The sequence below is a fragment of the Mustela nivalis genome (assembly GCF_964662115.1).
Source record: "Mustela nivalis genome assembly, chromosome: 5".
NCBI classification, from domain to species: Eukaryota; Metazoa; Chordata; class Mammalia; order Carnivora; family Mustelidae; genus Mustela; species Mustela nivalis.
Genome location: NC_139024.1, coordinates 64,205,966 through 64,220,501, shown reverse-complemented (window position 1 = coordinate 64,220,501; position 14,536 = coordinate 64,205,966). Strand labels below are relative to the sequence as shown.

The 14,536-nt window shown below is 37.5% G+C and overlaps 1 protein-coding gene across 1 annotated transcript in view; it reads right to left on the bottom strand.

Annotated features, from left to right (window-relative positions):
• MAP3K5 (mitogen-activated protein kinase kinase kinase 5) overlaps positions 1–14,536 on the bottom strand; it is a 198,182-nt gene that overhangs the window by 131,431 nt on the left and 52,215 nt on the right. Inside the window, exon 2 of the mRNA XM_082731758.1 lies at positions 6,519–6,658. Coding sequence (XP_082587884.1) covers positions 6,519–6,658 — 140 coding nt within the window. The remainder of the gene's footprint in view (positions 1–6,518; positions 6,659–14,536) is intronic.

Sequence of the window (14,536 nt, the reverse complement as noted above, 5' to 3'; positions counted from 1 at the left end):
CAGTGATATGATGACATCTTCCATTCACACTGCAGCACCGACTTCCTTCTCTCTGACAAAATGATAATTAGACACTAGAAATGGTGGGCAGGGGTGGGGAGGATAAAGGAGGTACTAAAAAAGAAAGCAATGTATACTCTATCCAGTATACAGAAAATTCCTCAGTAGAGGTGATACTGCTAACTGACATGAAAGAAAACTGGATTCTCCAGTCTCCAGCCCTTTCCCAAACCTCAGGGATGGATTCTACAACTGGGAATCAACTTGCGCTAAATAAACCATGCGTCTAGTTTGTCAATTCAAGTCTTGAGAAAGCAGTGCTCACATGTACTGCTCGTCCGCCCCTCCCCCAAATTACTGCCCCCACCGCTAATTTGACATGGAATGACTATAGCTCAGAGAAAAGGTAGATCATTCCTAGAAGTAAAATAAAGAAACAAGATGGTCTCCTCTCTCAACAGAAAGAAAGATCTCGCCATGAAATAATATGAAGGGTCTGTGAGGGCCATGTGGCACCAAAGACAAGACAGAGTGCCATGATTTACCAATCAGGGTCGGTTATCAAGTAAGCAAGATGCTTGCAGGAATGTCAAGAGGCAGCATTTCCTAGTAAAAGGGCACAGGTTCATTGCTTCCAGTTCACTATTAAACTGTTAAGCTACTTTATAGGATCATATTTTCAAATGACTCTTTCCCTAACATTTACTGAGTGTGTAATTTATACTACTGGCCAAGTTAGGTGCTATTAAAAAGTGTTGAAAAGAATCCAATAAAATTCACTGTTAAACTAAGAAAAAAGTCATAAACCATTGGAAAAATACGAATGTTGATTTCATACATAATTAGAACAAAAACTAAATCCCTCTTAATAATTAACTTTGATAGGGGAGGTAAAGCTTTAAGAAGAGGAATTGGGGGTATGAGAGGGGAAAAACTGATGGGTTTGAGAACATTATGGAATCTGAGTGGATTCACCAGACACAAGTAATTCAATTTAGGTTTGAGGTCTTTGTACCAAAAATGACCCCACGCCTTCATCAATTTATTGGAAACTGGCATAATCACTGAAATGGACAATAAGAACATCACAACTCTTTTCAAACTATCACAATTTGCTTTAAGTGGAAATGAATAATGGACAATAAGAACATCACAACTCTTTTCAAACTATCACAATTTGCTTTAAGTGGAAATGAATAAGTATCAGAAAAACAGACTTAATATGCAATTTCTCACAATAAGTTCTAAAAGAGATTGGATACCCCAGTACCTGTAGAGAAAGGAGCATAAGTACCACAGAACTGTCTGAACGAGCAACCGTGACCATTCTCAAGTTTCACCCCTGTTGTAGCATGTGTCAGAAGTTCCTTCCTTTTTAAGACTAAATAATACTTTATTGTGTGCATATACCATTTTGTTTTATCCATTCATTTACTGATGGACATTTAGGTCACTTCTACCTTCTGGCTACTGCGAATTAATGCTGCTAGGGACACGAGTGCACAGATATCTCTTTGAGAGCCTGCTTTCAACTCTTTCGGGTGTATGTCCATAGGCGAAAATCCTGGATCATGTGGTAATTCTATTTCTAATTTTAATTTTTTGAGGAACTGCCATACGGTTAAAAATGGATGATTCTTAAAGGGCTATTTTAGTGATGGTATACAAATTCTGGTTTGTGCACCCATGATTTCATGTTAGTCAGATCCCAATCTAGAAAATACTAGATGCACTGAGGCAGAGGAAGAGGTTCCACTATCACATATGTGTGGATTTCCTCAGTGGAATTGTGAAGGATTAAGCACATAGATAGATTGTTGCAGAGAACAATCTACTAAGGAGAATCCCTTCTGTAAAACAACTTTTCCAGCAATGAGTAAAGAGAAAAATCCAACTAAATTTCTTGAAAAGGGAATACTCTCACATTATCATTACTTTTCAACACAAGCTCTGTCCCCACTAACTGACATGCATATCAGTCTCTAAGATATTTTTACTCTGTAGTAGATAAAATGGGAATAAAGCCCATCTTGGTGCAGAAAGACCCAAATGCATCTGAGCCTTTTTAATCACAGTTAGAACATTAGGAAAAAGAAATTATAAGTGATTTGGGGATTCAAATGACCAAAATAACTATCCTGGTAGATACAATAACAAAGTATCATAGACTTCTTCCTTAAAAAAAGAATTGTGAAATATTTCAACTATATAAAAGGTACAGAAATTAGTACACACCCATGTATATACCACCTTGACTTAGAAATCTAATATTATAGGTAAGCTTGAAGATGCTTATCTTTCCCCATGGTTCTGTTCTACTCCTACCCCAAAAGAGATAACTATTCTGAATTTGTTGTTTGTGATTTCCACGCAAACGTCATTCCTTTGTAACCCAAGTAGGTATAAAAGCACTGTCTTGCATGGATTCGATTTGGTATGGATGGCATCATACCACACACATGCTTCTGTAATTTGTTTTTGCTCCCAACACTGTTCTTGAGCTGTATGGATAGTGACACGAAAGCTCTAGTTAACTCATATTAAGTGCTCTGTAATGGTCCACTAACTGACTACACCAGAAGGTGTTTGTTCATTCTCTCCTTGATAGGTATTTACCAATTCCTTTGGGGGAGGGGCTATTACAATGTCAATATAATATTGTTGATTAGATCTCCTTCTGCATGCCACAGACTCGTTCTGCGGTGCAAATCGAGAGACAAGAGTTGCTGAGTCTTGGTGCCACGCTCATCTGATAATAGTAGGTGTTGCCAAACTGCTCTTTGGAAGTAGTGCCAACATCCCCTCCCATCAGCTGGGCCTGCTTCCCACTCTCCACAGCCTCGGCCTGGGCATCATAAGGGCTTTTAACTGTTGACTATCTGATGGTGCGCAGTGGTACTTCCTTGTTTTGTTTTGCTTTGCTTTTCTAAGCAGCATTGTCTGAAGTGAGCCGGGAGTGGCCTACAAGGAAGAGAGGGAGCTGAAGAAGGGAAAAGGGGGAAGAATCTCAAGGAGTGGAGCTGAGAGCTGTCATTAAACAGGAATTTCTTTTTTTTTTTTTTAAAGATTTTATTTATTTATTTGACAGAGATCACAAGTAGGCAGAGAGGCAGGCAGAGAGAGAGGAGGAAGCAGGCTCCCTGCTGAGCAGAGAGCCCAATGTGGGACTCGATCCCAGGACCCTGAGATCATGACCTGAGCCGAAGGCAGCGGCTTAACCCACTGAGCCACCCAGGCGCCCCTAAACAGGAATTTCTGATGCTAGAAGAAATGGCTCATTAAAATAATTTCCACACTCTACACAGTGGCCGTTCATTGCCGCCTCACAGCTCATTGGTCAGTAGTGTCCAGACCTAACACTCCCATTTACTGAGAGACCCCAAGGGGGTGTTGGATAATTTCTGTAATGCATGAAGGTAATCCGAAAAATACCATTTCAACCATTTCTTATTTTCAAGCAAATAGAAGTCAGCATAGAGTCTCACTGGCAGACACCTAAGAAGTTGTCACGGTATTTAAAGAAAACTGTGAAAATTGTGTTGTTAAAATGCTAAGGGGAAAAATATCAACTTCTCTTTCTCAATGCGCAATGATCTTTTTTTTTTTTTTTTTGAAAAAAATTAATTATTTCATTCTTCTAGAAGAGTACTTGTGATTTCCCACGGATGCAAAGCTTACTGCAAGTATGTGATTTGATTAAATTCTCAATATCCTTTCATATGAAAACTCAGATGTAGCTTTCAGGTACTTTTATGGATTCCTATCAATTATTTTTTAGGAGCTGAACCTTAAAGGTTTTTCCCTATGATTTCATCCAGAGAATTTACTGTCAAAGGGAAACTGCTGTCTTCAACAAAGAACAGCAAATGAAAATTAAACTCGTGTAGCTGTACTTTCTAGATGTCCAAAGAATCAACGTAAGGGAAGCTAGCTATGTGACAAGAATAGCATTCTCATTCTGTATTTGTTCTGCAAAAACAGGGACAAGCTTCATTTTTATTTTAATAGACTGATCTATACAGAACAGTTTATGTATAATAACTCTTGTTCTGCCTTATTTCATAGCAATTTTCTTTTCTATTGGTAGAAGGCAGGGATTACACCTATAATTAACTGTAACCGAAATTAATAAAATTAAACACACACACACACACATACACAGAGTTTCCTCAACAGCAGAGGACCAGAAAAATTTCTAGGGCTCAGGAAATTATTAGATTGAAAAAAATATTTTCTATCCCAGAGGCCTTTGTCCTCTCCAACCAGACACTTATTTGGGCTAGGAATAAATTAAAAACAACAACAACAATGGCAAAAGCTTAAGTTAATGGAAAGAAGGACAGAAAAGAAAGGATAGGTGTCTCATGGAACAACTCTGGGGCGGGGGAGCAGACGTAGTTGATGGGTTTTCTAAAGGAACACACTAAGCAGGGAAAGTTGGATATCCTTCTAACTAGAAGAAATTCCAATAAAGTTTAGTGGTTTGGAGGTTGGTCTTGGGAGTTGGGCAGACCTAGGCTTTACTTTACTAGTTACCTGACCTAGGGCAAATGACTGAATTTACTTGAGACTTAGTTTGCTGTTCTACAAAACAGTGATATAATAGGACATAATATACCCCAGAGGGATGCTTTTAGAATTAAATGTGAAAATATAAGTGGGGAAAGCACAGAGTAAATGCTCAGTTACTAGCAGCTATTATGTACAAGATAAATGAGTGTGTTTTAGCTAGACTAGCCTTTTTAAAGAACTATTGTATTCACATACCAATAACACTTTTAAACAAAGGCTGTTAAAAAGCAATTAAATAAATAAGTGTATTTGTCCCATACAAATTTCTGATAATATTAGCTTCAATTCTTTCTCTCTAATGTAATTTTAATTCAGCTTTTAAAAATTTCCCCAGGAAAGAGTAGTACTAAATGAAATCACCAGCTACCAGTAGGGCAAGAATAAAAAGAGGGTAGAGTGAAAAATGTCTAACACTATACTGCTTGCTTAGAATACTTAATGTAAAGAAAATAGAATAGTATAATAAAAAGAATAAATAAAGCTATCTCATTCATTTATCACTGTTAATGTAAATAGTAGCAAATCAAAATATTTAATTAAAATACAACACACAAAGTTTTATGATGCTTTACTTAAAGTGGTAAATCTAAGGTAAAATAAAGTAGGGCAGCTTAAAGAATTGCCCCAGGTTTAAAAAACAAAACAAAACAAAACAAAAAAACAGATGCAGACAGAGAGGGCAAACATCCAGGGACTTGAATTTCTGAGTATTCTGGAAAGGTTAGCCTATCATTGCCTGGCATGCAGTAAATGTATTTGCTAGAAGTAACTGCAGATTTCTCAGAAAAAGCCATATAAGCTTTAGACACTCAGATAAAAGCAAAATATTACTTTCTTTTTTGTCTTTTTTTTTTTTTTTCACGGTTGTGGAGTTAAAGATCTTCATATAGCAATTACTAAGCCACTAGAAATATGGCTCTGGTTTTTAGAACTCCATGTCTCAAGGTTGGCTTCGATTTGAAAACTGGAAGATATAGATGAGAAAAAAAAGCCACATAAAGCTAGCTGGAAGTTTCACAAAGGAAATGGATGATATCAGGTTTAGCATGAGTTTCTCTGAATTGTTAAATGCTTTTCAAAGAATCACACAATGATTGTATTGCAAAAGCATTTTATTTTTTTTATTTTTTTATTTTTTTAAAGATTTTATTTATTAATTTGACAGAGAGAAATCACAAGTAGACGGAGAGGCAGCCAGAGAGAGAGAGAGAGAGAGGGAAGCAGGCTCCCTGCTGAGCAGAGAGCCCGACGCGGGACTCGATCCCAGGACCCTGAGATCATGACCTGAGCCGAAGGCAGCGGCTTAACCCACTGAGCCACCCAGGCGCCCCGCAAAAGCATTTTAGACAATCTTTCTGGACGGAAGAAACGCCTTCATATCATTATGTTCCTATCCTGGAGAGAATGACATGGGGTCCGCTGAATTTGTAGACAAATATAGTAGGTTCTTATCTCCCCTTTCCCTAAGTTATTAAGTTATTGAAAGCATTTCCCAGTCAAGAGGATGGCAGTTTTCTGGTGATAATCAGTGAGAGAAGGTCTTTTTAAAGTCCTTCTAGTAGGAGGCAGATTTCCAGTTGAAGACAGGTGTGCCCAATGAAAAACCCCCAACGGTGATACAGCTCAGGGCCTGACCATGCTTATGCAACTTCCAGGTCTTTCTCTGGCACGCAGTGGGCACGGATGACTTCTAGTAATGCAGTTTCCTCAACATCAACTCAAACTCCAGCTCAGAACTCAACACCAAGATTCTCCTACCTGTGTATCATCAAATTTCTACATTGAATTCTAGATAAATGTCATGAGGAATTGCATAACTATTGGACTAGCAAAAACAAGCTTTCGCATATGTAAGCTGCTTCCATTGCCTTGGTTATCATAGGGACAGAGAGGTATCGCTAGGACCCTGGTGCTCCGAGTGAATACTTAGCAAACAGGTCAGGTACCTTCAGGGACTGCAGAGAGTCCGAGTTGTTATCACAGTAGAGGATGATGTTGTTGGCCATGCTGAAGCTTTCTCTCACTCCAAGGTGGTAAAACAAGGACGGCTGTCGGAAGGCATCACTCATCTCGACCACCGCGATATCTGCAAACAGAGAACAAAGCCCCCCCCAGGAGATGACACCTGAATAATGCCCAGTAAGCACATTTTGGTTTCAACGACTGAGTATTCAAAGAGGAAATGAGGAAAGGATAGGGATTTTCCCTCCTTGCTTACCCCTGAATTTTGAATTTGTGGCTCTACCCAGACGGAAGTGGTTTTTAGAAAATGCAGCAAACCTGCATCTTTTTTTTGAACATTTCTTTTCTTTTTAAATTTATTTACTTGACAGACAGAGATCACAAGTAGGCAGAGGGGGTGGGGGAAGCAGGCTCCCCGCTGAGCAGAGAGGCCTATGCTGGGCTCAATCCCAGGACCCCGGGATCATGACCTGAGCCAAAGGCAGAGGATTTAACCCACTGAGCCACCCAGGCACCCCCATTGTATTTTTTTTTTTTTTTAACACGAAGGTGATCCTGTAATTACTGGAAACTGAGCAAAATCTACAATGGTGGGATGCTGGGGCTAATGCTCTCTGTTGAATTTCAACATTAAAATAATTTCCAGAAGCAGATCCATTTATTGCAATAAGCAGTAAATGTAAAATGAGATTTAAGAAAGCAAGCAGGGGAGCATCTGGATGGCTCAGTCAGTTAAATGGCTGATTCTTGGTTTCAGCTTAGGTCATGATCTCAGGGCCAAGTGACAGAGCCTCACGGCCAGTTCCACACTCCGTGTGGAGTCTCCTGAAGATTTTCTCCCTCTGCCTCTGCCCTTCCTCCCCCAATTAAATAATTTTTTTTAAAAGGAAATAGGTAAGATTATAAATTAATCCAGAGCTGTATTTTATTTTTAAGATTTTATTTATTTGTCAGAGAGAGAGAGAGAGAGCAAGCGGACAAGCAGGCAGAGTGGCAGGCAGAGGTGGAGAGAGAAGCAGGCTCCCTGCTGAGCAAGGAGCCAGATGTGGGACTCCATCCCAGGACCCTGGGATCATGACCTGAGCTGAAGGCAGCAGCTTAACCGACTGAGCCACCCAGGCGTCCCCAGAGCTGTTACTTTATAACTAATTAATTATCATTATTAATATATAGCAAGTCCCTAGCAAATGTACTCGAGAAAGAAAGAAAGCAAAAGTATAGAAAATTATGACTGAGAAGGAAAATACAAACACAGATAAAAATTCTACCAAAGCTCAGAGATGACTATACCCAGGTAGTATAAACCTGATAGCAATATCTGATACTAATGTCAAAAGAATGAAATATAGGTTAGTCTCAAACTCACTTTATACAGGGACAAAAATATGAAAGAAAAATGGGAAAAAAATGCACCAAGCTTTATACGATAAGAAAACTAGATCATGGGCTTAAAATTTATTTTGGGAATGCAGGTATATCTCAATGGGGAAAAAAAAAAATTCATCTGCATCTCCACAGATGCCCCAAGTGCTTTAATTAAGATTCAAAATGCATTTCTTATTAAAAATAACAGCAAAACAAAAATAGAAGAACACTCTTTTAACATGAAAAATAATATATATATTCTGGGGCACCTGGGTAGCTCACTGAGTTGAGCATCTGACTCCTGATTACGGGTTCAGGTCATGATCTCAGGGTTATGAGATCCAGGCCCACACCAGGCTCTAGGCTGGGTGTGGAGCCTGCTTGGGATTTTCTCTCTCTCTCTCCCTCAGCCCCTACACACCCTGCTCTCAGTCTCCCTCTCTAAAAAAATTATATATGCACAGCAACTACCAACTTTGTGTTTATAAGTATTCTGTAAAAATCAGGAAAAAGACAAAACAGTCAATTATTCCTACTACTAGTTGGCTTTCTGAAAATCCCAGCTAATGTCACAAAGTAAGGAGATGTAATACTATAAAATAAAACACACAATTATCATTACTTGCAGATGTTTTGGTTGTCAACAAAGAAAACCCAGTAGAATCAACTAAATAACTATTATAAGCAATAATATAATTTAATAAGGTGTTGAGATGCAAAATCATTATGAAAACCAAGAGCTCCCTTTGTAATCATAGTATCTAGAAAATATGATGGCAAAACAATTCCAAATCACAATTACGATGAAAATGTTGACATACCTTACCACAAATTTAACAGATGATAATTTGTTAAACATATTTGCAATGTTTGACAGATGAAAGGTTAGTATCACTATAAATTACCTCTTATCGGTCAGTTTAGAGCAAAGAAGCAGCCATAAAGACATTACAATAGAAAATTAGGCTATGGGCACGGGCGGGCAAATTCACAAGAGAATAACTAAAATGATAAATAAATACACAAAGAAATCTACACCTTACTATGAACAAATGCACGTTAAGCAAACTCTAAAGTGCCAATTTTCTTGTCTAACAAGTAGTCAAAAAAAATTAAAGAATTCTCAGTGGAGATGCAGAGAAATGGCATTCTGACAACCCAAGGAGAATTTTAAACTTCCCAGGAGACCTCAGTAATCCTTAAAGCTATGTACACTTTTTGGCCCAATAGCTCTAACTCCCAAGAATTTACCCTGAGAAAATCCCCATAATGTGTCAGGTTTACTTGTAAGTATGTCGAATGAAATATATTTTTTACAACAAAAACGGAAAATACCTAAATATCCATTAACAGGAAAATGGTTAGATAGGTAGGTAGCCAGATAGGTACAGAGGTACATAGATAGATTCAAATAGTGGTTTTGTTTTGTTTTTGTTTTTAGATTTCATTTATTTATTTGACAGAGAGAGAGAGATCACAAGCAGGCAGGCAGAGAGACAGGGGGAAGCATCTCCCTGCCAAGCAGAGAGCCCGATGCAGGGCTTGATCCCATGACTCTGAGATCATCATAACCTGAGCCAAAGGCAGAGGCTTAACCCTCTGAGCCATGCAGGCACCCCCAAATAGTGGTTTATTATGTATAATTGAGAACCAAATTGTTGAGTCACTATATTGAAACTAACATAACACTATAAGTTAACTACTCTGGAATTAAAATAATTTTAAAAAGAAAACTATATTGTAGAAGAATATTTAGCAATGGAGGTAAACTCAAGGTATATTAAGTAAAAAAAATTAAGATATAATACATTATAATGTATATATTCTATGTGAATATATATACATATGTGTATTTAGAAATTTTATTTTTTAAGGATTTTATTTATTTATTTGACAGAGAGAGATCACAAGTAGGCAGAGAGGCAGGCAGAGCGAGAGGGGGAAGCAGGCTCCCCACTGAGTGGAGGGGGCTTAACCCACAGAGCCACCCAGGCTCCCTGTGTATTTAGAAATTTAAAAATTCTTCAAAGTTGTACACCGAAATGTAAACCATGATAATAGCTATGTAATGGGATTGTGCATTTTTTTCTTTATTCCTTCTATATTATTTTTAACAATTTCTCTTACGAACATTGATTACTTTTGTAATTTAGGAACCCACCAAAATAAAAGAAAACAACACTTAAAACCCAAGTGAATATAAAACCAAACAGCAGCACAAAAAAAAAATAATGCAGACTCTCAAGAAACTGTTTGGGGCAGTTGGCCTTGTCTAGTGAATGTGAGATTAGAATTCACATTCTGTGAAAGAGAACTAGATCAGATCAAATGGAGGCTGAAGACACAGAGACTTTAGTGAGGTTACGAAAGAGGCAGCCAAGTCAAAGGAGCTTCAAAAGATATTTTTCCAAGGCTAAAAGGACTTACGGGCTTTCTAAAGGGTTTTCTTTTGGGGTCCTTAACATTTCTACACCAAAAACCAACACATGAGAAAATGAGTCATCCCATTCCACCTACACACCCCATCTGCCTCCTGCACCCACTGTTTCCTCTTCCCACAGATGCCAGCCACTTGCCGTCAGTCACAAAGCATGAAAATCACGAGAGAGCGTAAAATGGGGCTGAAAGAAACCAAACCAAACAGTAGCTGACAAGAAATAAATGAGAGCCACACAAAGGAAAATACTAGTGAAGTTGAAGTTGTCACAAGAAGAGGGGAAATGGGTGATTTCGAGAGAATGGGCTCCTGGGATTTGATGCTAAAATTAATAAAGGCACTAGAGAATGCACTCAGATTAAGAGAGAAACTAGACATTCAAAATAAATGGTACAGGCAAAATAAGGTATAGTCTTCAGGTCTGAATGACTGGGCAGGAACAGGTCCATTTCGGGATGCTATCTAGAACATTAAAAATGCTTGTTTGTATAATTTTAAAATACTGAATATGATACAATAACTCAGAAAAAGACTTTTTTTCTACTTCAGGTTCAGGTGACTGATGGGTTCTGATAGATTTATATTCTTTTCTAAATGTATTTTTTAATATCCATGGAGTAAAATGTACTTTTCTATCTCTCTGGTGAAGTGATCAAAGTCTATGCCCCATTTCTTAAATTGTTGAATCTATTTTCTTATTGTCGAGGTTTGTGGGTGCTTTACATTATCTAGATATTTTTCCTTGGTCAAATAAGGGGACTTGCAAATACTTTCTCTGGGTTTGTGACCTGTCTTTCAAAACTGCTAACAGATATTTAGAAGAGCAGAAATTTCTAACTTTAAGTCCAAAGCATCAGTTTTTTTCTTTTGTGATTGTGGTTTAAGTGCAGTATCTTAAAAAAAAATCTTTGCCTAATCCAGGTCACGAAAGTTTTCTTTCTAGAGAAAGTTTTCTCTAGAAGTTTTGTAGTTTACATTTTACATTTTGGTCTATGATCCATGTTAAAATAATTTTTGTAAATGATGTGGGGTGTGGGTCAAGGTTTATATTTGTTGTAAAGACTTACCTTTCTCTGTAGATTGTTCTGCTTCTTCATCAAACATCAATTAGCTATATTTATATGGGTCTGTTGTTGGGTGATTCTGTTCCATTGATCTATGTGTCTATCTCTTGCCAACACTACACTGTTTTGATAATTGTGGATTTATAGTAGGTATTAAAATTAAGCCCTGCAAGTCTTCCAACTCGATTCTGCTATTTTCAAAAGTGTTTAGTTTTATTTGATTTCCTGTGTAAATTTTAGAATCATTGTGATTGGAGCTATCAGTTGATAGCTATAAAAAAATCTTCTAGGGATTTTGACTGATATTGTATATTAAATGTATAGATCATTTGGGGGAGAACTAACATCTTCATGGATTGCGTCTTTCTATCCATGAAAATAGTATATCTCTCCATTTATTTAGGTCTTCTTTGATTCTTTCCTATTTTATAATTTTCAATACACAGTTTCTGCATGTATTTTGCTAGATTTACACCTAAATGTTTCATTTGTTTTTGATGTTATTATAGATGGAATCCTTTCAAATTTCAAATCCCAGTTGTTCATTGTTAGTATGTAAAAATACAGTTGATTTTTATATATTGATTTTCTGTCCTGAGACTTTGCTAAGCTCACTTATTTGTTCCAGACCTTATTTTTTTTATTTGTACATGTCTGGAATTTTCTACATGAACAATCATGTCATTTGAAACTAGAAATGGTTTTATTTTTTTTCCTTTCTAATCTGTATGTCTTCTGTGGTTTGGGGTTTTTGTTGTTGTGTGTCTTGTTTAACCTGGATATAATGGCTGGGGCTTCCAGTAACACAGCATTTTTAAAATAGGAATACTTCATTATTTAACAAAAATATCATCTTATCATGTTTACCTCCTGACTCTGATGACTATCTTCTCAAAAATAGTAAAACAAACAGGTGAAAATTATCTTCCTTGTGAAACGATATTAAATCATGTCTAAAATGAAAAAAAAAAAAGGATGTAATTATAAACACCTGATATTCCACAATTCTTGAAACTCATTCATATGGGTTACCATTTATCCACTTTATTTCACAAACATGTATTTAATAATTACCATGTGCCAGGAACTGTATGCTTATCAAATATTAACTCGATCTTCATAATACTCCTTTGTGGTAGGTAATATTACTATTTCAGGACACAGAGGCAGAGAATTTATAAATAATCGGTCCAAAATCAGCTAGGAAGTGGTGGTACGACTTCTATCCTTTGAGGGATCTGACCCCAAGCAATCTAGCTGGAGATCCATACTCTTAAATCTTCACTGAGCCACACCCTATATTTACAGGATATAGAGGTTCTCAAGATCACAACATAAATTTGGAGGTACAAAAAAGATTTGGGGACCAAAGCATATATTTCTGTTATGTATTTTGTGACCAAATGAACTTAATAATTTTCTGATTGAGTTTTTATGGTAATATTGTGAGTAAAACAGCTATAATTAACAAACTGAAGACTAAGTCTGTTTAAAAATATACAGAAAGGTACAAAAATCTCTTCCATTTTTTACCCAAGGTATTGTTTCTTTCCTTTCTTCCAAATGGGTTAATGTTAAATGGAGCACAAAATTAGGTTTACCAAGGGTTTATAAAAGCATAACAAATTTTTAGGGCAATAACATAAAACTGTTGTGCCTAATTACATTTTGGACATTAAATGGCAGTGGTTCATGGTCTGTTTTTCTTTTTTTATCTCATTTTTCCTTTATAATACTGTATCTGTTAGTTAAATATCTCACATGAGCTTCTGTTGCTTGTAAAAAGTAGAGTTAAAGCAGAACATTAATGTTCAGTTACTTTTTATCTATTCAATGTTTTCCTTAGGCATTAGATCACTGATGACAAGAGCCCAGTAGTGATTTGGACTGTACTATAGTCTACAAAGCACTCCCAAACTCCATTGTCAACTTCCCAAGTTTTACATAGGTATATGTGTGTGTATATATATGTATGAATATACATATACATACATACATGTACTTCCCAAGTTATCACACAGAACTAGCCATTCAGTCATGATAGGTTAATCCCCCAGGATGACCCCACCAGTACCAATTTAATTCTACAAATGTCCTGACCACTTATTATATAAAAAGTTTTGTTATTTGCTGTTATGAAAGTTAAAAGAAAAAATTAACTGGATGTGGTTTTTGCTATCTCTTGTGGGACAGAATCACGAGTTGGCAGATACTGACATAGGGCAGAATGTGGCCAACACTGGGGACATACAGAGGGTGACACTCAAGGACCAGGGAGGCCAAGCCTGGTGGAAGGGATGACGGGAACCAACATTAAAGAGGCATCATCAGGCTATGAAGCTGGAATGGAACACCTCAAATTGGAGCTGGGGGAAATTGGAAGGGGAGGTGAACCATGAGAGAGTATGGACTCTGAAAAACAATCTGAGGAGTTTGAAGCAGCAGGGGGTGGGAGGCTGGGGGAACCAGGTGGTGGTATTGGAGAGGGCACTGGATTGCATGGAGCACTGGGTGTGGTGCAAAAACAAGGAATACTGTTTTGCTGAAAAAAAAAAAAAAAAAGCACTGCATATCAAAAGCACCATAGGAAAAGGAAAGAGGCAAGATGCCTGGGGCTTGGTCAGAGCAATGGAGGAAACTCAGTAGGGAACTGAGTCAGTGTCCAGGGTATTCTGAACTGGTAAACCAACAGAGATCCCCTCAAGAACAGATACTAACCCCCAAATGCTTATCCCATCTTAGATTCTTAAGGGAAGTGTATCTTGACTTTTATTGATTTTTCTTTTTTCTTTAAGATTCTTTATTTACTAGAGAAGGAGAGAGAGAATGAGCAGGGGGGAGAGCAGAGGGAGAAGCAGACTCCACTGGGCAGGGAGCCTGATGCGGCACTCGATCCCAGGACCCTCAGATCATGACCTAAGCCAAGGGCAGATGCTTAACTGACTGAGCAACCCAGGTGCCCCTCCATTGATTCTTCTATATTATGAATAAATAAGGGCTAATTACAATGAATCTACTGTATGCAAATTACTAAAAAGTTATTCATGACCTAGTGCCCCGGTAGAGTTCCCTAGAGACTCAGTGTTGGTTTACTAAAATTTGGCAGATATACAATGTTGGGAAATTGCAAACCTCC